Raw genomic sequence first — 18,213 nt, 5'->3', positions numbered from 1 at the left:
AATTAGTTGGACAAACCGAACATTGATTCTTTTAAATGCTGGCATTTTCTCCCTAGTACGAAAAGTTAATTGTTGGCATGCATAACACACACACTGATAGTAAAGTGCCTCTTGCAATTACAAGACGTGTCATGAACAGCCGAACGATGACCGTTTTAGTACTAATATCAGAAGACTCCAGTTGAAACATTTGCCTCACCTTTTAAGTATCTTCAAACCTTAAAATTTGTAAATATAAAAAATAAAAAAAAAAAACCTAAAATAATATTCCTTACGTATTACATTTATAAAAGACAAAACAAAAAATCATTTAATCAGAGTAATTTTTTGCTCTGGACAAGAATTATTACCTTCAAAATTGATACATATGTATCTTAATGATGATAATACAACAATATCTAACTAATACAACAAATCTAGTACAACTACCACAAAGCCTTCTTTGATCATTCTTACTTTTGTTTACTGGATATGTCAGTTAGTATAATCAAATCACTTTGACAATTGTAATTTTAAAAAAATATATATATATATTTCATGAACCAAAAAAATCTGAGAGTTGGCAACAAACCCGTTGTGGTCTTTGCCAGAAAACAAAGACTGGGGGCACCTGCAACTTGTTTTTACTACTTGCATGGTGTGTTCACGAGGCCAAACCATCAGCTGAAATTTTACCCACATGAGTATCCTTCTGATAAAGTGGAATTCTTACACCCAGCTCCCTCAGTCGATCTACAATACCGTAAAGAAATTCAAAGGTCAGTATGGATTGCGCATTTAGATCCTCTCTGACACTGGGCTGAATCCTGAACCATTCCCCCATCAATTTGTGTACATGAGAACGGATCATTCTCCAAGGAACGGGGTATTTTTCACAAAGCTTCAAATACTCCACCAATAGTTCTGCTTGATCAAGATTTCCATCTTTATGGCTTTCTTCACATCCCACTGTGCATTCAGCAGTTCGAAATCCAGCAAAAAGAGCAGGATTCTCGAGGAGAGACTCGGCTGAAAGCACCCCATCACAACCAGTCTCTTGCAAACAATTCTGCACATCATCCATGTGCCGTACATTCCCATTGGCAAGGACAGGGATTCTAAGAGCATTTTTAACAGCTTTTATGGCATTCCAGTCAGCTCTGATTTTTTTCCCATCTTTCTCATCCCTTGTTCGGCCATGGACAGCTAACAGAGAGCACCCAGCATCCTCAAGCATCTTAGCGTAATTGATAGTATCTTGTAAATTACGAAATACTCTAATCTTGCATGAGACAGGGACTTGAAGGTTCTGAGCCAATTTTTCTACTAGCGACTTTACCAGAGGAAGGTTGTCCATTAAGAAAGCTCCATAATTACCTCGCCTAGCAATACGCTGAGGACAACTGTAAACAAGCAAAATACCACTTACAGTCAAGTAATCACTTTCGAAAAAGTATTTGGGAAGAAGATTGCTCACTTCAGTTAAGTGCATTCTAATTTCCTATGATCATTAAGAAGCCGATGTTATAATCACAAAGTTGCTAAATGAAAGTTGGTTGTGTGTCACAAGAAATTAATTTTCTTCTTTCATTTTTTTACGTCTTCTCTTCTAGATTCTGACATTTTGAGAGTATAAAAAGTTCTGGATTAGATAAGATGATTATGGTTTTACCAGTAATTATAAAAGTAAACCATTTGGTTGGGAATAGCCTTAATTGAATGATTCTCCCGTAAGATTATATTTATATTGTTGAAAACTTAAAAATCTACTATTTGTGTTTTAAAACATTGAACAGTTGACAAATCAAAGAAATTTTAAGTAAAATCCACCAAAACTAATAAAAACCAAAAGACACAAGCTCAAATAACTGGGCATTACAAAGAAGAAATCAAGCTGTTTCTGTTCTTTTCAGTCCCTTCAATGTCATGACTTAAAATTACATTAGTATGCATTGTGAAAGAATAAATATGGAATATGGGGTATTTTTGGTACATTGTACTGGATTAATTTCTCGGGGGAATGGATTGGTTGCATTGAAGTAGATTTGTTAGGACTGGATTATGTATAAAATTGTATTTTATGCTGGACAATATTTATAAACAAATTCTCGACTTCTGGTTAAACTAATATAGATAAAATTATTGAAAAATTCAATATTCATATTAAAATAAATATTAATTTTTATTTTATAATGTTAATTAAGAAATTAAAAAATAATAAAACCAAAATTAGGACACAAGCAGCGCTGCATGAAGAGTACAACACTGCAGAAGAAAGGGGACTAAATGAAGGCTTATAAGTAATACTGTGTTATGCCAAACATGAGTTCTCGAAAAAATAGTACACTCCACTCCTTTTATCCTGTGATGTGCAAAAAACTACAATTTTCAAATTAATAAATGTAACCTTTTCATTAAAATACAGGCTACTGTTGATATTGAAACTTAAAACCAATATTTATGAAGGTTAAAACCTCTCTTTTGATCCTTCCCTATACAATTGATTGCATATTGTTTCATCATGATAAGTGGTTCATCCAAAACTGTTACTTAAAAAATTAATTTCTCTTGACCATATGCTCACTTAAAATTAAGTATAATAACAGTTTTCCAGCTAATGACCAATCATCCAAACAAAACCAAGTAAATGTTAATTATAAATGGGGGGAGAAATTACATTACCCTAAATTGATGTCAACATAATCACAGAAAGGTTCCACTCTCCGTGCAGCATCCAATAATGTGTCTGGATCATTGGCACAAAATTGAACAAACAATGGGCGATCCTCCTGCAATAACTTGCACCATTCAAAAACCCCAAAAAGAAAGCCACCCTCAAATTCTCAAGAAATAAATATCAGAAGATACAGAATTCTAGAATGGATTATATAAGCTTCTGATATCTCAACTCAAAGAGCCTAAATTATTAGGCATATATGAATAATGAATCCTTCCTGAATCAGCTTAATCGCATTGCAATTATACCTACTTTAGCACGGCAATATAAATATCCTCACAATTATCATCCATCTCTTTTCTTTCACCAATCACCATTCAGAAATATTAGAAGTCTGTTCTCTAAAATGCAAAATTATTGATTTTTTCCTATTAAAATAAATGTATAAACAAAATATATTAACCATGCACATTTCTATCAAACTATCATCTCCGAATCACAGATTTAAAATAAATAAATAAATAAATAAATATAAAAAATACGCTGGCAAATAACCTATAAGCATATAGCATTAGAAACTTCAAACAAAGTTAAGAACAATTAAAGATAAGAAAATTACCTTACAAGTGGTGAATTCTTGATTTCTGTACTTTTCAGTCTCAGTAAAAATTCGTGAATGCAGCATGGGCGTATACGCAGCCTCAGCACCGTACTTTCTACAGAGCATTCGAAACGGGAGCTCCGAATTGTCAACCATCGGGGCAACGATCAACTTGGGCCGGCCTAGTTTGGCCCAATGGGCCCATGCTCTCTCTATACAGGCCTCTCCGGTCAGGCACCGACTCGGCGACCCCAAAATAAACGACGACGTATCAGACAAAGAAGATTCTTGCTCCTGTTGCTGGGCATTGTCGGAGCAGAGGACGTCCTCACTGTCTTGTGGCGGATCCGAATGGAGAGTCCGGGTCAGGGTTTGAGCCATGAGAATTTTCGAAATGAAAAAACAGGAGTTGAGAGAAGAGAGACGGGGACTAATGATTTTGGGTTTGAAGTTCATGAGCGGACGATGGGATTTGATGAGGACAACCCATCGCCGCCACTATTGGTTAGGGTTTAGTGGAGGACTGCGAAGTGCCTTGGACGTTCTCATCTGGGTTTAAGCTGCGTTACTTTTGGGCCGTACATGCTTGGGCTTAACCTTGTAGGGTTGGATATGTTATGTTATGTGAGTCCATTAGAACTTGGCCCTTTAATAAACTTTTTAAAATTAAATAATATATTTAAAATTGAAAATTATCAAAGTTTGTAACTTTATGTATGATCATGCTTGCAAACAAGAGATTAATTAGAAACTCTAAAAATCCTTAAAAAAAAATATCACTTTCTGAATAATCACTTGACGTGGCTTTAACTTAAACTGCAATATTGCATCTCTAAATATTATCAGAAAAACAAAGACTTTTGAATATATCATTCAAAAGGTCTTGAGCTTAATCTATCTCGGTTACTAATAAAGATAATCACCGGAGACTTATCCAATCGTTAACTTCAAGACCCGGAAGATTAGTTGAGGTGCTTGCAAACTGTTAGAGTAGATGCCCTAGAGCCAATCAATTATTGTGGAATTGACTCTTTGTAATAATGTTCATTAATCAATAATAAAAGGCATTTTATTCTATATCGCGTAAATCATTATTATTATTGCAATATGTATTGATATATGTCCTTAGAATGGTAGAACCGTGACGAGGGTATCAAGTGTTTCAAATCTTGATAGTGAGAACCCTATGAGCACATATGGTGGCCATTCTAGAAACGTCCGTAGCCCTAGTATTATTCTGAAATAAGGGCACAGATAATACGGTAAGGCTATCATAGTGTTGAACGACCCTGTCGAAAGGCAGTGACTGATCTCACTTGTCAAGGTTGTTTGGTGACAACCTGGTGCAACACATGGGTGCTTGTTGTAGGCGGATATACCGCAGCAAGTTCACTGGACTGACCCACCAGAGGATTCCATATGGATGGTAACCCCAGTGTCTATGGAACAAATCCTCTAACGAATGGTGGTGCATGTGATCCTTAGCTGAGGGCACCGAGTGCCTTGTGCACCGACTGGTACAGTTTGACACTAGCCTAACGCAGTTCTATTCAGAGCTGTCAGTACGGTGGTGATTGCTATATCAAGAAGTGTATCAAGACTATGTGGATTGACAAGGATTCATCACTCCCGGTACGGGAGAAGTTATCTCACGGCGCAATTCAGTATATGGCAATGACACTAAAACTGTGGCCACAGTGGGATTGAGTTGTTGCTCTATCCAGATTATAATACGGGTCATTGGTCCAGAACTGAATATATAATATCGAGAGTAACCGAAGGTTACACTATTTCTATGCCTTCGTCTCGTCGAGATAACGTATGATAAGGATCGTATGTACGGTAACCTATCGTTGAAAGGTAGCTACTTTGCTGAATCCGAATCTATCGGTGGCCATGATGCCTTGCTAGGGGCCAATCTGGGTCTGTATTGTGAGACGATTAATTGTGTAATCGCTAACTATACACTACCGGTATGAATGGAGCCTATGGGTCACACACATAGAAGATAATTTAGAGCCAAGAAGAAAGAAGGGCGTTTTCGTCTTTTTAGGCAAAAGGGTATTTTGGTAATTTCACAGTGCAATTAAATTTGCTGAGGTCGTAGCCTATTATTTAATTTGTTAAAAAAAATTAAATAAGTAAATTACGGTTAAATGTGTGTTCGCACATATTTAATTAAATCATCATTTGTTAAATGTTAATTAAATATTAATTGATTTTAATTAAGATAATGATGATTAAATTAAAATATCAAATTGGGAGTGTTTGGCAACATGGGGTGTTTGGGTTGGAGCCCAAGCCCATTCCATGTGGGAATAGGGCACTTGGTTTGCCTATAAAAGAATAGTGTGTGATTCATTCTTTAATTTTTTTAAAAGAAAACACAGCAGCCCCTTATACACTCTCTCACGCCAATCTCACTGTTGATTGAAAAATCAAATACTGATCTTCTTCTTGATTTCTTAAGGCCAAGGAGGATCTAGCAAATCCCTCCTTGGTTCTTGGTGGTTGTCTTCGTGTGGACTTCTTGGTTCGATCCTACACTTGGATCGGTAGCAAACACATTCAGAGACAACATTGGTGGAGCCTCCACGTGGGTAATATCTAAACCTTTGGATTTATTTTTCTGCAGATTCATATTATGCATAAACTGTAAATCTATGCCCTGATTTTGGGTTCTAAGGAACGATCCGTAGTTGTAAAATTTTTGTTTTCCGCTGCGCAACCGGGTCGTTTCCTAACACTAGCCTAAACACCCAAAAAAAAAAAAAAAAATGCTTTATCATTTTGGACTGCTGCTGGATTGTTGTGCTCTCAACCTCAAGAAGTTGTTTACTTCTCTGAATGACTACTAATGACATTGCACAAATTCTAGACTTATTTTGGTCTATGATATGCAGCTTTATGAGGTGCAAGGAAAGGAATAATCATTTGGTAAGATATATATATATATGTATTTCTTTTCCCGTTGATTATCATCTACTAAAATTATATATCATTGTTGATGTTTGATTTTGACACCAACTAATCGTACGTGAGAAATGCTAAGCATGCTTAGAAGTCACGCGTGATATAAAAATGTTCAGTTAAGTAAAAGGTGAGAAGCAATGTTTAAAGTGGTTCGAATGCTTAGAAGCGAATCTTACGTCCACTGATATTGTATTAATGAATAAGATCAGGTCGCATTAAGTGAACTAAGTTACAGTTTAGAGAATATAAGGGATAGAGAAAAAGAGAGAGTAAGCTATTCTAACGTGAAATTAGCTAATCCTTGCAAATGATAGAGAAGTCATCTATTTATAGTGGGATGGACCAAGGTAATGATTATTAAATCTGCTAGTGGGTGGATACTGTGCAGATCCTTCTCTGTGTCTCATTGCTCACTTGTCCGAGTGATTTCCTCGACTTATGCAGGGATTGGACACGTGGAAGACTTCCAACCATCTGCTAACCTAGCACTCACCCACTGCACTGACAGGGGCATGCTGCTTACGTCTTTATGCTACGTGGGTGCGTCTGAGCGGTCGCAGAACCTTTTCAAGCTCTGACCATCCCATGCTAACAAGATCGTGCGTCAGCCTTACTTTTCCAGGCATAACAGTCATGAACAAAAAAAAAGGCATCTACTGAAATTTTGACAAACGTTGGTGTTACAAAAATGCATGGGAAAACCTCCTCCTCCTCCTCCACATAAATCAAAATGAATCATTTCCCCCAACAGGCTGAACCAAAACCTTTCATTTGGAACCACTTCCGGCTCCTCGTTTCAAAATATTCCATGTATACTTGGGTTTTGGCAACATTGTTTTTTCGAATACAGTTTGGTATCACTCCTAATATTCTCAAAAATTTATATGACAAGTTTTAAAAGTTACAGCAATGCAAATGCCGAACGTGACAATATAAATCAGCTTTTTATGTAAGCATATAATATATACAGTGACATAACACAGATCTTTGCCAGTTAGCTTTCTTGTGATAGCATGCTACTTACATTAATACATTATACATATGTTTTAAAATGCACAAATCTGGATTTTAGACGTATGAATAAAGATTCTCATTATCCTACTGATGTATGAAATATCAACATCTTACAGACTGGAGCAACTCATTCAGTCGGGAACTTGTTCAAACTTGTGTAACCCTACATCAAATACCAACAAAATAAAGGACAAACTTGTGATATCAGTTCATCCTGACAACTGCAGGTGGGTCAACTTAAACTTTGACAAATTCAATATATATATATATATATATATATATATATTTCTAAAATACAACAATAAGCGTCTACACATATATATATACATTTTTGTTTGGTTGGTTGTTCCATTGTCCACGGCTACACTATTAGTTTTATAAGACCTCTCTTTTACAACAAGGTTTGACATGTTAAGTGAAGTACAAGCTTTACTTAATAATTGAATTAATGCTTTTCAAATCTTGGGCATAGAACAGAGATAGGATAGCTTTGTTTCTTTATAACTGGGTCAGTTGTTTGAAAATTGAAGTGGGTTTGAGGAAAGAAGGTGTAGGTGTTGATTTGATGATGGCAGAGAAATTGTGTGAATGATTTAGATGGTGGGGGTGGGCATACTACATGTCAACAAATGAATGAATGATAAGAAATTTAGGGGACCATCTCTTATAACAAAGTTGACGTTAAGCAAAGGCAAACCAAACCAAAACAAAATTGAGAGGGCCCCAAAAGGCCACAACTTATCAATTCCCCACCCACCCATTTTGACTTTGCCATTTGATTTTAATTTCACATTACAAAAAAAATAAATAAAGCTTTGAAGTTTCATACCCTTCTAGACCAACCATCTCTTTCTCAGTCTTCTCTAAATTTAGCCAACCCATTTGCCAGAATCCAAACAAAACCAAACATAAATTCATTTAAGAGAAAAGAAGAAGAACAAAAAAAAAAACCTCAATCACTAACCAACACCCACCTTCGTAAATTAGCTAGCTAGCCGTCCCAACTGGCAACTCCCAACCGGCTCTTTCAATTTTGGTCAACCGTACAAAACACGACATACTGGTCCACTTCTTTCTACTTAATTGACTGAGTCGTTTTCTTTACTTTCTCTTTTTTCTTTTTTCAGTATTTAAATCAGAGAAAAGAAAAATGAAACTGTGATTGATGTAACAAAAGGTGAGAAGTAGGCATCCAAATCAAGAACCAAAGCTAAAGCAACTAATAAAAATTAGGAAAAAAGACGATAGAGAATAGAACCCCACTTTCTTCCTTTTGAGATTGAAATCCAATACCAAATCCACCATTTCCCTTGCTTTTTGTTTTAATTAACATAGGTTACAGTGCTCAAAATATATAAGATAAAAGCAGGTGGAATCAGATCCCATATTGTGTACAGGGACTACACTGGACTGGACAAACTAAACCCACTAATCTCCTTCGAGATGAATACCTGGGATTTTCTTTTACTTCAGGCTAACCCAACTACTCTACTGTTACCCCCACTACCATTCATTCATCTACTAATTTTCAAAGTTACATATCAAACTGCTTTTTCATTGCAACTTTAAGACGACTCCAGGATGAGATTTGCGGCATCTGCAACTGAGAGAGAGTGATTGTGCTCGCCTTCATATGTCACTACAAGCATTGATGGATCATCCACAGCTCTCTCCACATGTTTACGTGCCGGGCAACCTCTCACACTGCTGCACTTGTAGTAACCCCTGTTCAAAATCAATTTAATTCAACACAAAACTCAGTTAATTAACCAATTAATTACACCATAAATAACAGGATAAATCAGCAAGCTCAGCTATCTTTAACAGGAAATTATACCTTGGATGTGGAGATCCTTTGATGGGTTTCTGTCCATACTTCCTCCAAGAGTAATCATCAGGTGGAATATCAGACAATTTCAAGCTTACTGCAGGAACCCTCACAACCCTCTTCAATCTCAACTTTCTGTCACGATTAACAGCAAAGCAATCAAATTTAAACACCAAACTTTATTCATAGAAAAGGAACTAATAATGTAAAACAAGGGGTAGAGTTAATTATTACCTCTTCTTAGAGCAATGGCAACGACCAGAAGACACGCCACACTTGCCAGCTGAACTCATGTTGTTCTCAGAGTTACACTTCCTCTTAAACGAAGATGAGGACAAAGGTGGCTTCCCTACTGAAGAAACCTGAGACAGATTAGCAATCTGAAAAGCAGAGGAATTTGATGGATTTTGCTTGCTATCACCATCACCAGTCAAGGAAGAGATAAACGAATTGGCAGCTGAGGCATGCGAAAAATTGATAGTAGTTGACGAATCTTTCCTCTCAAGAACCCCGCTCTTTGGAACAACCAAGGAAGAGAATTCATGGTGATGAGGATGATGATGGTGATGATTAAGATGAGGTGGAAGTGGTGGAAACTGCTGGATCGGTGTTGCGTAATAAACCTTAGTTTCTACACCACCTTGGTTCTGGCTACTCTCTTGGTTGTTTAGGTTAAGTGGAGGAGGAGAAGCCGAAGCCACAGGGGCCCTTCTAAAACGAGCATGGCCAGTTCTGGTACGACCAAGAAGAGAAATCACCCTCTTAAACTTTGAAACGGCAACGTCGGCAACAGCTCTGTAGTCTTTGTCTAAATCCATGGGTAGTTTAGGACTGGGGGTTGAAGATGAAGCTGAATGGTGACTAAATCTATCCTGGTTGTGTTGTTGTTGTTGTTGTGACAACAATTTGATGAGCTTTTCAACACTCTCAAGTCCAGAGGCTGCTTCTTTCACTGCGGTTTCTTCCACCATTTTGGAAGCAAACCCATCGTTACTGAACCCCATCATGAGTTCTACAGCCATTTCTGCAACAGCACCATGAAAAAAGTATGCCAAAACAAAATGAAGACAGTGGCTATGCTAATAAAGAGATAAGTGGTTTCTCTTTCTCTGGTTTGGTCAAAATGATGGCATCGGCTAATGCTATGAAATAGTGATTGGTCAATTAGGTCAGTCACCTGTCACTCTAGCTTTGCCGTCCAATTTAGGTACGCGTAAGATCCAGCCACATATTTTCTTTCTTTAATTTATTAAATTTAATTTTAAGCCTAGGCTAGAATGTACGTATAGATCACTTCCTTTTATCGCTTCAATAATTTGGAGAAAAAATAAAGAGTCGGGATGACATTGACTATCTCTTCAAGTGTGGGGGCCAAGCAGGTAAATTTGTTCAATGAGACGTAGGAACATGGTTGGAGATTGAGTCAAAGATTGGTCACAGGCCGTCTGATTTCAAACTAGGTTTTGAATAAAATAGTAGTATTGGTTGGTGCCGCATGATACAGTTGACTTTAGTATTTCTCCCTTTCTCCTTCCATCGATATCAATTTGTTTGGTTTTTTAACATAAACCGAATAATGAAGAAGAAGGACGCTGTTTTTGGTATCATATACTTATATAGTAAATAAATAACATAAGCTGAAAAGAAATATAATACTACTTAAGGTTTATATCATATATCTGGCTTATGATTATGAAAAATATGATTCGGCTTCGTCTGGTTGGTTATTAAAATAGGATTCTATGCTATTTTGCATTTTTGAAAAATATGATAGATTTTTGAGAAGTTTTTTTTTTTGTACATTCTTAATAACATTTTTTAAAAATTTTTAGATTATTTTTAACACTTTAAATTTGTTAATTTAACTAAATACTCACAACAATAAAAGTTTTTAGGTTGATAAAAACATCCCCACACACCCACGTATTACCGATAATCGGCCATCATAACCGCACATGATACAGTTGACTTTAGTATTTCTCCCTTTCTCCTTCCATCGATGTCAATTTGTTTGGTTTTTTAACATAAACCAAATAATGAAGAAAAAGGATACTGTTTTTGGTATCATATACTTATATAGTAAATAAACAACATAAGCTGAAAAGGAATATAATACTATTTAAGGTTTATATCAAATAGCTCAATTATGATTAGAGGTGGAATAAATAGACCAGATTAGACGGGTCAACCCTAACCCAACCTGTAATAAAGGGGGTTCAACCCGGCCCGCCTACAACCCCCGGGCGTACTGGGTTGCTATTTTGTCCTCTCTACAGAAGGACCGCCAACCCGGCGGGTTGGCTGTTACACCAACGGCCAACCCGTCGGGTTGACCTGGTTGGCCGAAAAAAATTATAAAATTTATTTATTTTTTCAAATTACCCTTTTACCCTTGAAATATAGTCGTTGGAGGAGTCTTTTTCGTCATTTTCTTTCCCCATTTTTTTCTATAAATTGGCCCTAAACTCTCATATTTTTCTCACAACTCAAATTCTCTCATTCTCTCATATTCTCTAATCTCTATTCTCTCAATTATTCTCTTATCTCTATTCTCTCAATTTGCTCTTATTTTAATTTTTATTAGTTTTTGCAATTTTCAATTCATATTTCCAATTTTCCAAATTCCAATTTCCATATTCCAATTCTCTTTCTTTAATTTTTATTTCTTCTACATCAATTTTTTTTTTCAACTACAATGGATTAATTTTTATTAGTTTTTGCAATTTTCAATTCATATTTCCAATTTTCCAAATTCCAATTTCCATATTCCAATTCTCTTTCTTTAATTTTTATTTCTTCTACATCAATTTTTTGTGTTTAACTACAATGGATATATATTTCTCTCCTATCAATTTCAATGATGAAGGAAACTACTATCCTAGTCCTAGTCCCGCTGATTTTACTATGAATGCAAGAGATTCAAATAGTCCCGCTGTCTCAGTCTCAGAATTCGATACACCTCAAAATATGCCCTCGATTCCAACAGCTCCCGGTGGTTCTAGAAGTCGTCCTCGTCCAACTCCATCTCAAGCTGAGACGGGTTCATCAACTGCCGTCGAAACCGAAGACAGGCTCACATCAGACGTTTGGGCGCATTTCGACAAGTTTTACGAGACAGAAAATGACGTTCAAGTCAAGAAAGCAAGATGCAAATATTGTGGAAATGTTTATAAAGTTGATTCAGGTAATGGTACTAGTACTTTAAAAAGGCATGCTAATAAACATATTAGTCAACATGGAAATAGAGAAAGTAATCAAACTCAAATAACTAATATGGGTACTACTTGGCGTTATAATTATGATGTATATAGGGAACAGTTAGCTTTATATATTACTGCAGCTGATCAACCTATTAATATGGCTGAAGATAAATATTTTGAAAGATTTGTTCAAAATTCAGTTTTTCCAGGATTTAAAAGTCATTCTAAAACTGCAACTAGAAATGATTTAATAAAATTGTTTAAAAAAATGAAATTAGAATTAAAAAATAAATTACATACTTGTCATATTAGTGAGGTTCTAACTGCCGATATTTGGAGTGGTAGAGCTAAACAAGATTATATTTGTGTGACTAGTCATTATTTTGATAATGAATTTAAATTAAATAAATCTTTATTAGGATTTAGATTAATGGATGTGGATCATAATGGTCAACAAATTTATAATAAAATTGTAGAAGTTTTAGAAGATTATGATATTATTGATAAAGTAATAAGTTTAACTTTAGATAATATAAGTTCTAATAGTAAAGTTATAGATTTTTTTCAAATTAATTATCTTTTATATAACAATTTGAAGTTTTTTCACCAAAGTTGTGTATGTCATGTTATTAATTTAATTGTGAAAAGTGGTATGAAAACAATTAAACAAAATATTGATAGAATTAGGGAATCTTTAGCTTGGATTACTAGTAGTAATAAAAGAAATGCTGAATTCAAGAAACTTGTATAAAATCAAAATGTCTCCTAAAACTTTTGCATTAGATATGTCTGTTAGATGGAATAGTATTTATTTAATGCTTGATTCATGTTTACCTTATGCTAATATAATTAGTTGTTTTGTAGCAAATAATAGAGGTCCTCATTATTTGATAGAAAATGATTGGCAGATAGCTAAAATATTTCATTATTTTCTTAAAATTTTTTACCAATCCACTTTACAACTTTCTGGTGTGTATTATTCTACTAGTCCATTGGTAATACATACAATTATAAAAATTTCCGAGTTATTTACAAAAAACAAAGACAATGAAATTTTAAATGCACCAATAAAGGCAATGAATTTTTTTTTTTTTTTTGAAATATTGGGAACCCATTCCTTTTTTTTTTATTGTTTAGGTGTTATATTTGATCCTAAAATTAAATTAGCACATTTAGAAAATGGTTTTAACAGTTTAAGTGAAAAGTTACAAACTGAAGCATATGTCAACCAAGTAGAAGAGGTAAAAAATAGTCTTTTCGAAGTATATTTCCAATATGAAAACATGTATAGGAATCTGCAAAGAGGCGAAATATCCAGGGAAGTTGCATCAGAAGAAACAACAAATGAAGACTTCTACTCTTGGAATGCACTGAATAGGCCGAAGAGGACCCGAATCCAAAGCACAATCTCCTCTTCAGAAGCACCACCACCACCAACAACAACAATTAATATATTGTCCTCCATGGAGTCGTAGAGTAATGAACTTCAACAATATTTGGCAACCCCCGAAATGTTACTAACATATCACTTTGATATCTTAGAGTATTGGAGAACTAGAAAATGTATTTTTCCGGTATTATCAAGACTTGCCTTGGATGTTTTCGCTGTTTCTGTCTCAACCGTCTCATCCGAACAAACATTTATTGCAAGTGGAAGAATTTTAAATGAAATGAGCACTCAACTTTCTCCAAAAATGATTGAAGTCCTCACATATCTTCGAGATTGGAAACGATAGTGCCATCAAGATTAATACGAGGTTGTCGACAATACTTTAATAGAATCATTTCAATTTTGTAATATAGATGATACAGATGAGGGAGGTCCTAGTGAACCACCCCCAAATTAGTTGTTTTGTAAAATGTAATTTGTAAATTAATTGTCAATTATTGCACTCTTTTTTCTTTACCAAGTTTTTCTTCCCATTGGGTTTTTCTTGGTGAGGTTTTTAACAAGACAATAATTGTTGTAATTTCTTATTTTAATTTTTGATAAATGAATAAGTCTAATTTTTCTTATATTACAATTTTATTGTATTAAAATTGAATTAATATTTGAAATGTTAACAAAAAAAATTGAATTGAATTGAATTATTGATATTTGAAAAGTTAAATAAAATTAATTACATTTATAATTTATTTATTTATAAATTGTTAATTATTTATTTGAAAAGTTAAATAAAAAAACAAAAAAAATAAAAAAATCGGGCTAACCCGGCCCAAACCGCCGGGTTAGGGTTGGCGGGTCAGGCTGGGCTAGCCATTTCCCCCAAAATGGCGGGCCTAACCCAACCTGCCTTTGTTGGCGGGTGGGTTAGGCCCGGCCCGCCAAAGTTCGTAACCCGCCGCGGGCCGGGTCGGGCCGAGCGGGTTACTTTTCCACCTTTACTTGTGATTATGAAAAATATGATTCAGCTTCGTCTGGTTGGTTATTTAAAATAGCATTCTATGCTATTTTGCATTTTTTGAAAATATGATAGGTTTTTTGAGAAGTTTTTTTTGTACATTTTTTAATAGAATTTTCTAAAAATATTTAGATTATTTTTAACCCCCTAGGTTTTTTAATTTAACTAAATACTCCAAATAATAAAAGTTTATAGATTGACAAAAACATCCCCACACACCCACGTATTGCTGACAGTCGGCCATCACAGCCGGAAGGTGGCTGGAATCTGTCAGAATGGTGCACAACCAGTTGGATTTGGCTGATTGTGTGTCGATCTAGCATTTTTCAGCCAGATCCAACCGATCGTGTGCTATTCTAGCAGATTCTAGCCACCTTCTGGCGATGGTGGCTAGCGACCGTCGATACATGGGTTGGTGGGGGTGTTTAGTTAAATTAACAAACTTTAGGGGTTAAAATAATCTAAATTTTTTTTGTTGAATATAATAAAATTGAATTTTGAAAATATTAAAGCAAATGCATTTTTTAGTTTTTAGGATAGGATAGCAAAAGTGTGCCAAACGAACCTTGAGGGTCTATTTGGTTTAATATTTTTCACTATCCTATTCATACTATTTCCATAATACCAGTTTGTTTCCCTATTCTAAAAATACTATTATATTTTATTCAACTATTTTTAAACCTTTTAAGTTTATTAATTTAACTAAACACCCTTTGAAAAAAAAGTTTGGAAATTGAAAAAAAACACACCTACCCACCCACATTTGCTAGATTCCAGCTACCACCGTCGGAAGGTGGCCAGAATCTGATATAATGGTGCACTACCAGCTAGATCTGGCCGGTAGTGCGCCGATCTATCATTTTTCGGCCAGATCAGTGGCCAAAGATTTGGCCGTAGCTGGTCGTCGACGGCCAAGATATGGCCGTTGATGACCAGATCTTTGGCTATAGCTGGTCGTCAACGATGGCCAAGATATGACCATCGTTGACGGCCAAGATATGACCATCGTTGACGGCCAAACATGGCCAGATCTAGCATTTTCTTGCCAGATCCATAGTGGATCTGGCTGGAAAAGGCCATCTCGGTGCACAACTGGCCAGATCCATCTGATCGTGCCTCGATACGATGACTCTGGCCATCCTCCAGTGGTGGTGGTCGGCTACTGGTATTTAATGGGTGGGTGAAGATGTTTTTGTAATTTTTAATGTTTTTATTGCATGGGTATTTAGTAAATTAACAAACCTAGGGAATGTTTTTGTTAATGTTCAAATACTACCTCGTTATTCTCACCCAACTCTAAAAATATCCAAAATACTATCTAAAATACTAAAACAAACGGACCCGTAATTGTTCTACATTCTTATTTAATTTGCATTTTCAAATAAATTATTTTTAATCATATTAATTTAAGTTGTCCTGTGAATAATGAAAGAAGATTTTTAAATAATAATAGGATGAGATATTTATTCAATTGAAAATGAAAAGCCGTTCTTACTCTCTCACTACCATTTTCTTTCCTCCATTTTGGCATGAATGAGCTTCACACTACACTCAATTGTTCATGTTCGGGTTCCCTTGTGAACTAATTACATATTCGTTTTTTGGGTTTAAAGTGCAACGAAGGACTGCATTTTTTTATAAACCGACAAAATCACCTCAAAATCTTGATGTGTAATTATATAGACAAAAAGTTAAAAGCGTCGTTTAACGTGTAATAATAATCGAAAAAATTAATCATTACTGGATGGTACGATGGTAAAATAATAAAAGAAGGTTCTATGAACCAGTGAGAGATTTAATTGGACCTTAATTTTAAGGTCTCAAAAGATTAGTTGAAGTACGCATAAATTGACATGGACACCCCCGATAAAAAAAAAAAAAAACTGAAAAAATGAATAAAACCTTTGAATTGGCACCAGACTTGTCAACTTCTTTGTCTACCATTTTAAGTTTGTAATGTTATATAATAAACTGGTTGGTTGGTAGGAATTTTTTTTAGTCTTTATCCGCAATTTGTTAAGTTGGGGGAAGATTTTGTTAGTCTTTTCTGAAAATATGTCCGTAATTTGTAATAAAATAAAACATCACAAATCCGGAAGAAAGAACGAAACTAAAGCAGTAACCAAAAGCACACTGAAAGGCCATGATAATAGGTGAGGAGGAATATGTGTAGAGAACAGAAAGACAGAAAACACGTGCATGAAAAGGAGCACATATGTGGGGGGTAAGGTCAATCAAAATGAAAATGTTATTACAGACAATAGACATGACATTGATTCACACAAGGCAGACCGCAGACCCCTCATTTCCACAATACACAAAGAAACGTGATGTCCCTTCATACTGAAAAGGGACTGAGGGTGAGCTAGAGCTACCATAAATTACGCCCACAAACACCTTTAATCTAATCACATCAAATCAACCCTTGAATTATTAATCTAAAAGTCCAATATGTCAGTCACGGGTTTTCATCCCCCATTACACTACACCTCTCTTTTCCTCCACGCTATGTACAAATTCCGACCACATTTTCTGTACTTACTAACAAATTTTCTACCTTATTTTGATAATTATTGACTTATATTGTATTGCTTTGAAATTATTTATAGACTATAGTACACAATTGAATCTATAATGACAATAATTATCGAATTGAGATTCTCTAACTACAGTTATAAACTCTTTATGGCTTTATCCATGAAAGTTTTGTGTGTTGTTTACTTGAACCAAAAGTAGCAGCGTCTCCATCTGGATATATGATGTTTGATGGACGAAAGTATTATAACAAGTTGAGGTGAGATGTATAGTAACAAAACTTTTTTTTTCATGATTGAAGCCTGTTTTTTCAGGGATGCAATAGTACTGAGGCCACGTGTTGAGATTACTTGTGGATTAAATGAAGCTGAATACGTACAAAGGTCAAAGGCTAAAAAAGTAAACAAACAGTTGGTAGCTACTAGACATAGAAACGAAGAGAGATTTTTGACTTTACCAAATTGAGTCCATAAATTATGGGAAATTTGTTTAAATTTTATTTTCAAACGACTTTATTAATAGGCTCCAAATTCTCAACGACTCTTATCAAAATAGAAAAAATAGTTGAGAGGCTTGAGACGGAAGGATTTCTTAGGAGGAACATAATTTAATTATTTTTCAAATGATAGATATTATTTTTAACTTTGGTACGGTTATTGTTAAATTAATAAGGTAAAGTAGAAAAATCAACCCCAAGAGGTTGGCTCGAGGACAAGGAGATTTGTTTATTTCTTTCAATTTCTGGGTTCAAATCTTAAGGTCACTTACTATAAAAACATCGTAATTTACCTAGTCATTTGGGTTTGTAAGATATTCAATGAACCCTAAGTGAGATACGCACAAACTGGTTTAGACATTAAATATAAAATCCAGAAATTGTAATGAATTTTAATATGTAACAAAGTTGGCATGTGGGGTAGTGAAGATAATTGTGTCAATGGAGCTGTCCACAGCTCATGGTCAATGAAGAACAAGCATCCTTAATATCAAGATTCACAATCAAA

General features: G+C 35.0%; 2 protein-coding genes across 2 annotated transcripts; both read right to left on the bottom strand.

Annotated features, from left to right (window-relative positions):
* Nucleotides 1-276: 276 nt before the first annotated feature.
* Nucleotides 277-3,796, bottom strand: LOC116111591 (tRNA-dihydrouridine(16/17) synthase [NAD(P)(+)]-like). Its single transcript, XM_031397753.1, has 3 exons — nucleotides 3,276-3,796; nucleotides 2,662-2,768; nucleotides 277-1,382 (listed from the first exon to the last, which is right to left on the bottom strand). The coding sequence occupies exons 1-3, from the start codon at nucleotides 3,711-3,713 to the stop codon at nucleotides 644-646; spliced, it is 1,284 nt and encodes a 427-aa protein (XP_031253613.1). The 5' UTR covers nucleotides 3,714-3,796; the 3' UTR covers nucleotides 277-643.
* A 4,589-nt stretch (nucleotides 3,797-8,385) lies between these two features.
* On the bottom strand, nucleotides 8,386-10,196 carry LOC116111594 (probable WRKY transcription factor 15). The gene is made up of 3 exons (XM_031397757.1): nucleotides 9,307-10,196; nucleotides 9,082-9,207; nucleotides 8,386-8,969 (listed from the first exon to the last, which is right to left on the bottom strand). The coding sequence occupies exons 1-3, from the start codon at nucleotides 10,092-10,094 to the stop codon at nucleotides 8,810-8,812; spliced, it is 1,074 nt and encodes a 357-aa protein (XP_031253617.1). The 5' UTR covers nucleotides 10,095-10,196; the 3' UTR covers nucleotides 8,386-8,809.
* Nucleotides 10,197-18,213: the final 8,017 nt, after the last annotated feature.

Source organism: Pistacia vera, unplaced genomic scaffold, assembly GCF_008641045.1.
Source record: "Pistacia vera cultivar Batoury unplaced genomic scaffold, PisVer_v2 Contig645, whole genome shotgun sequence".
NCBI lineage: Eukaryota > Viridiplantae > Streptophyta > Magnoliopsida > Sapindales > Anacardiaceae > Pistacia > Pistacia vera.
This window is presented reverse-complemented; position numbering and strand designations above follow the sequence as displayed.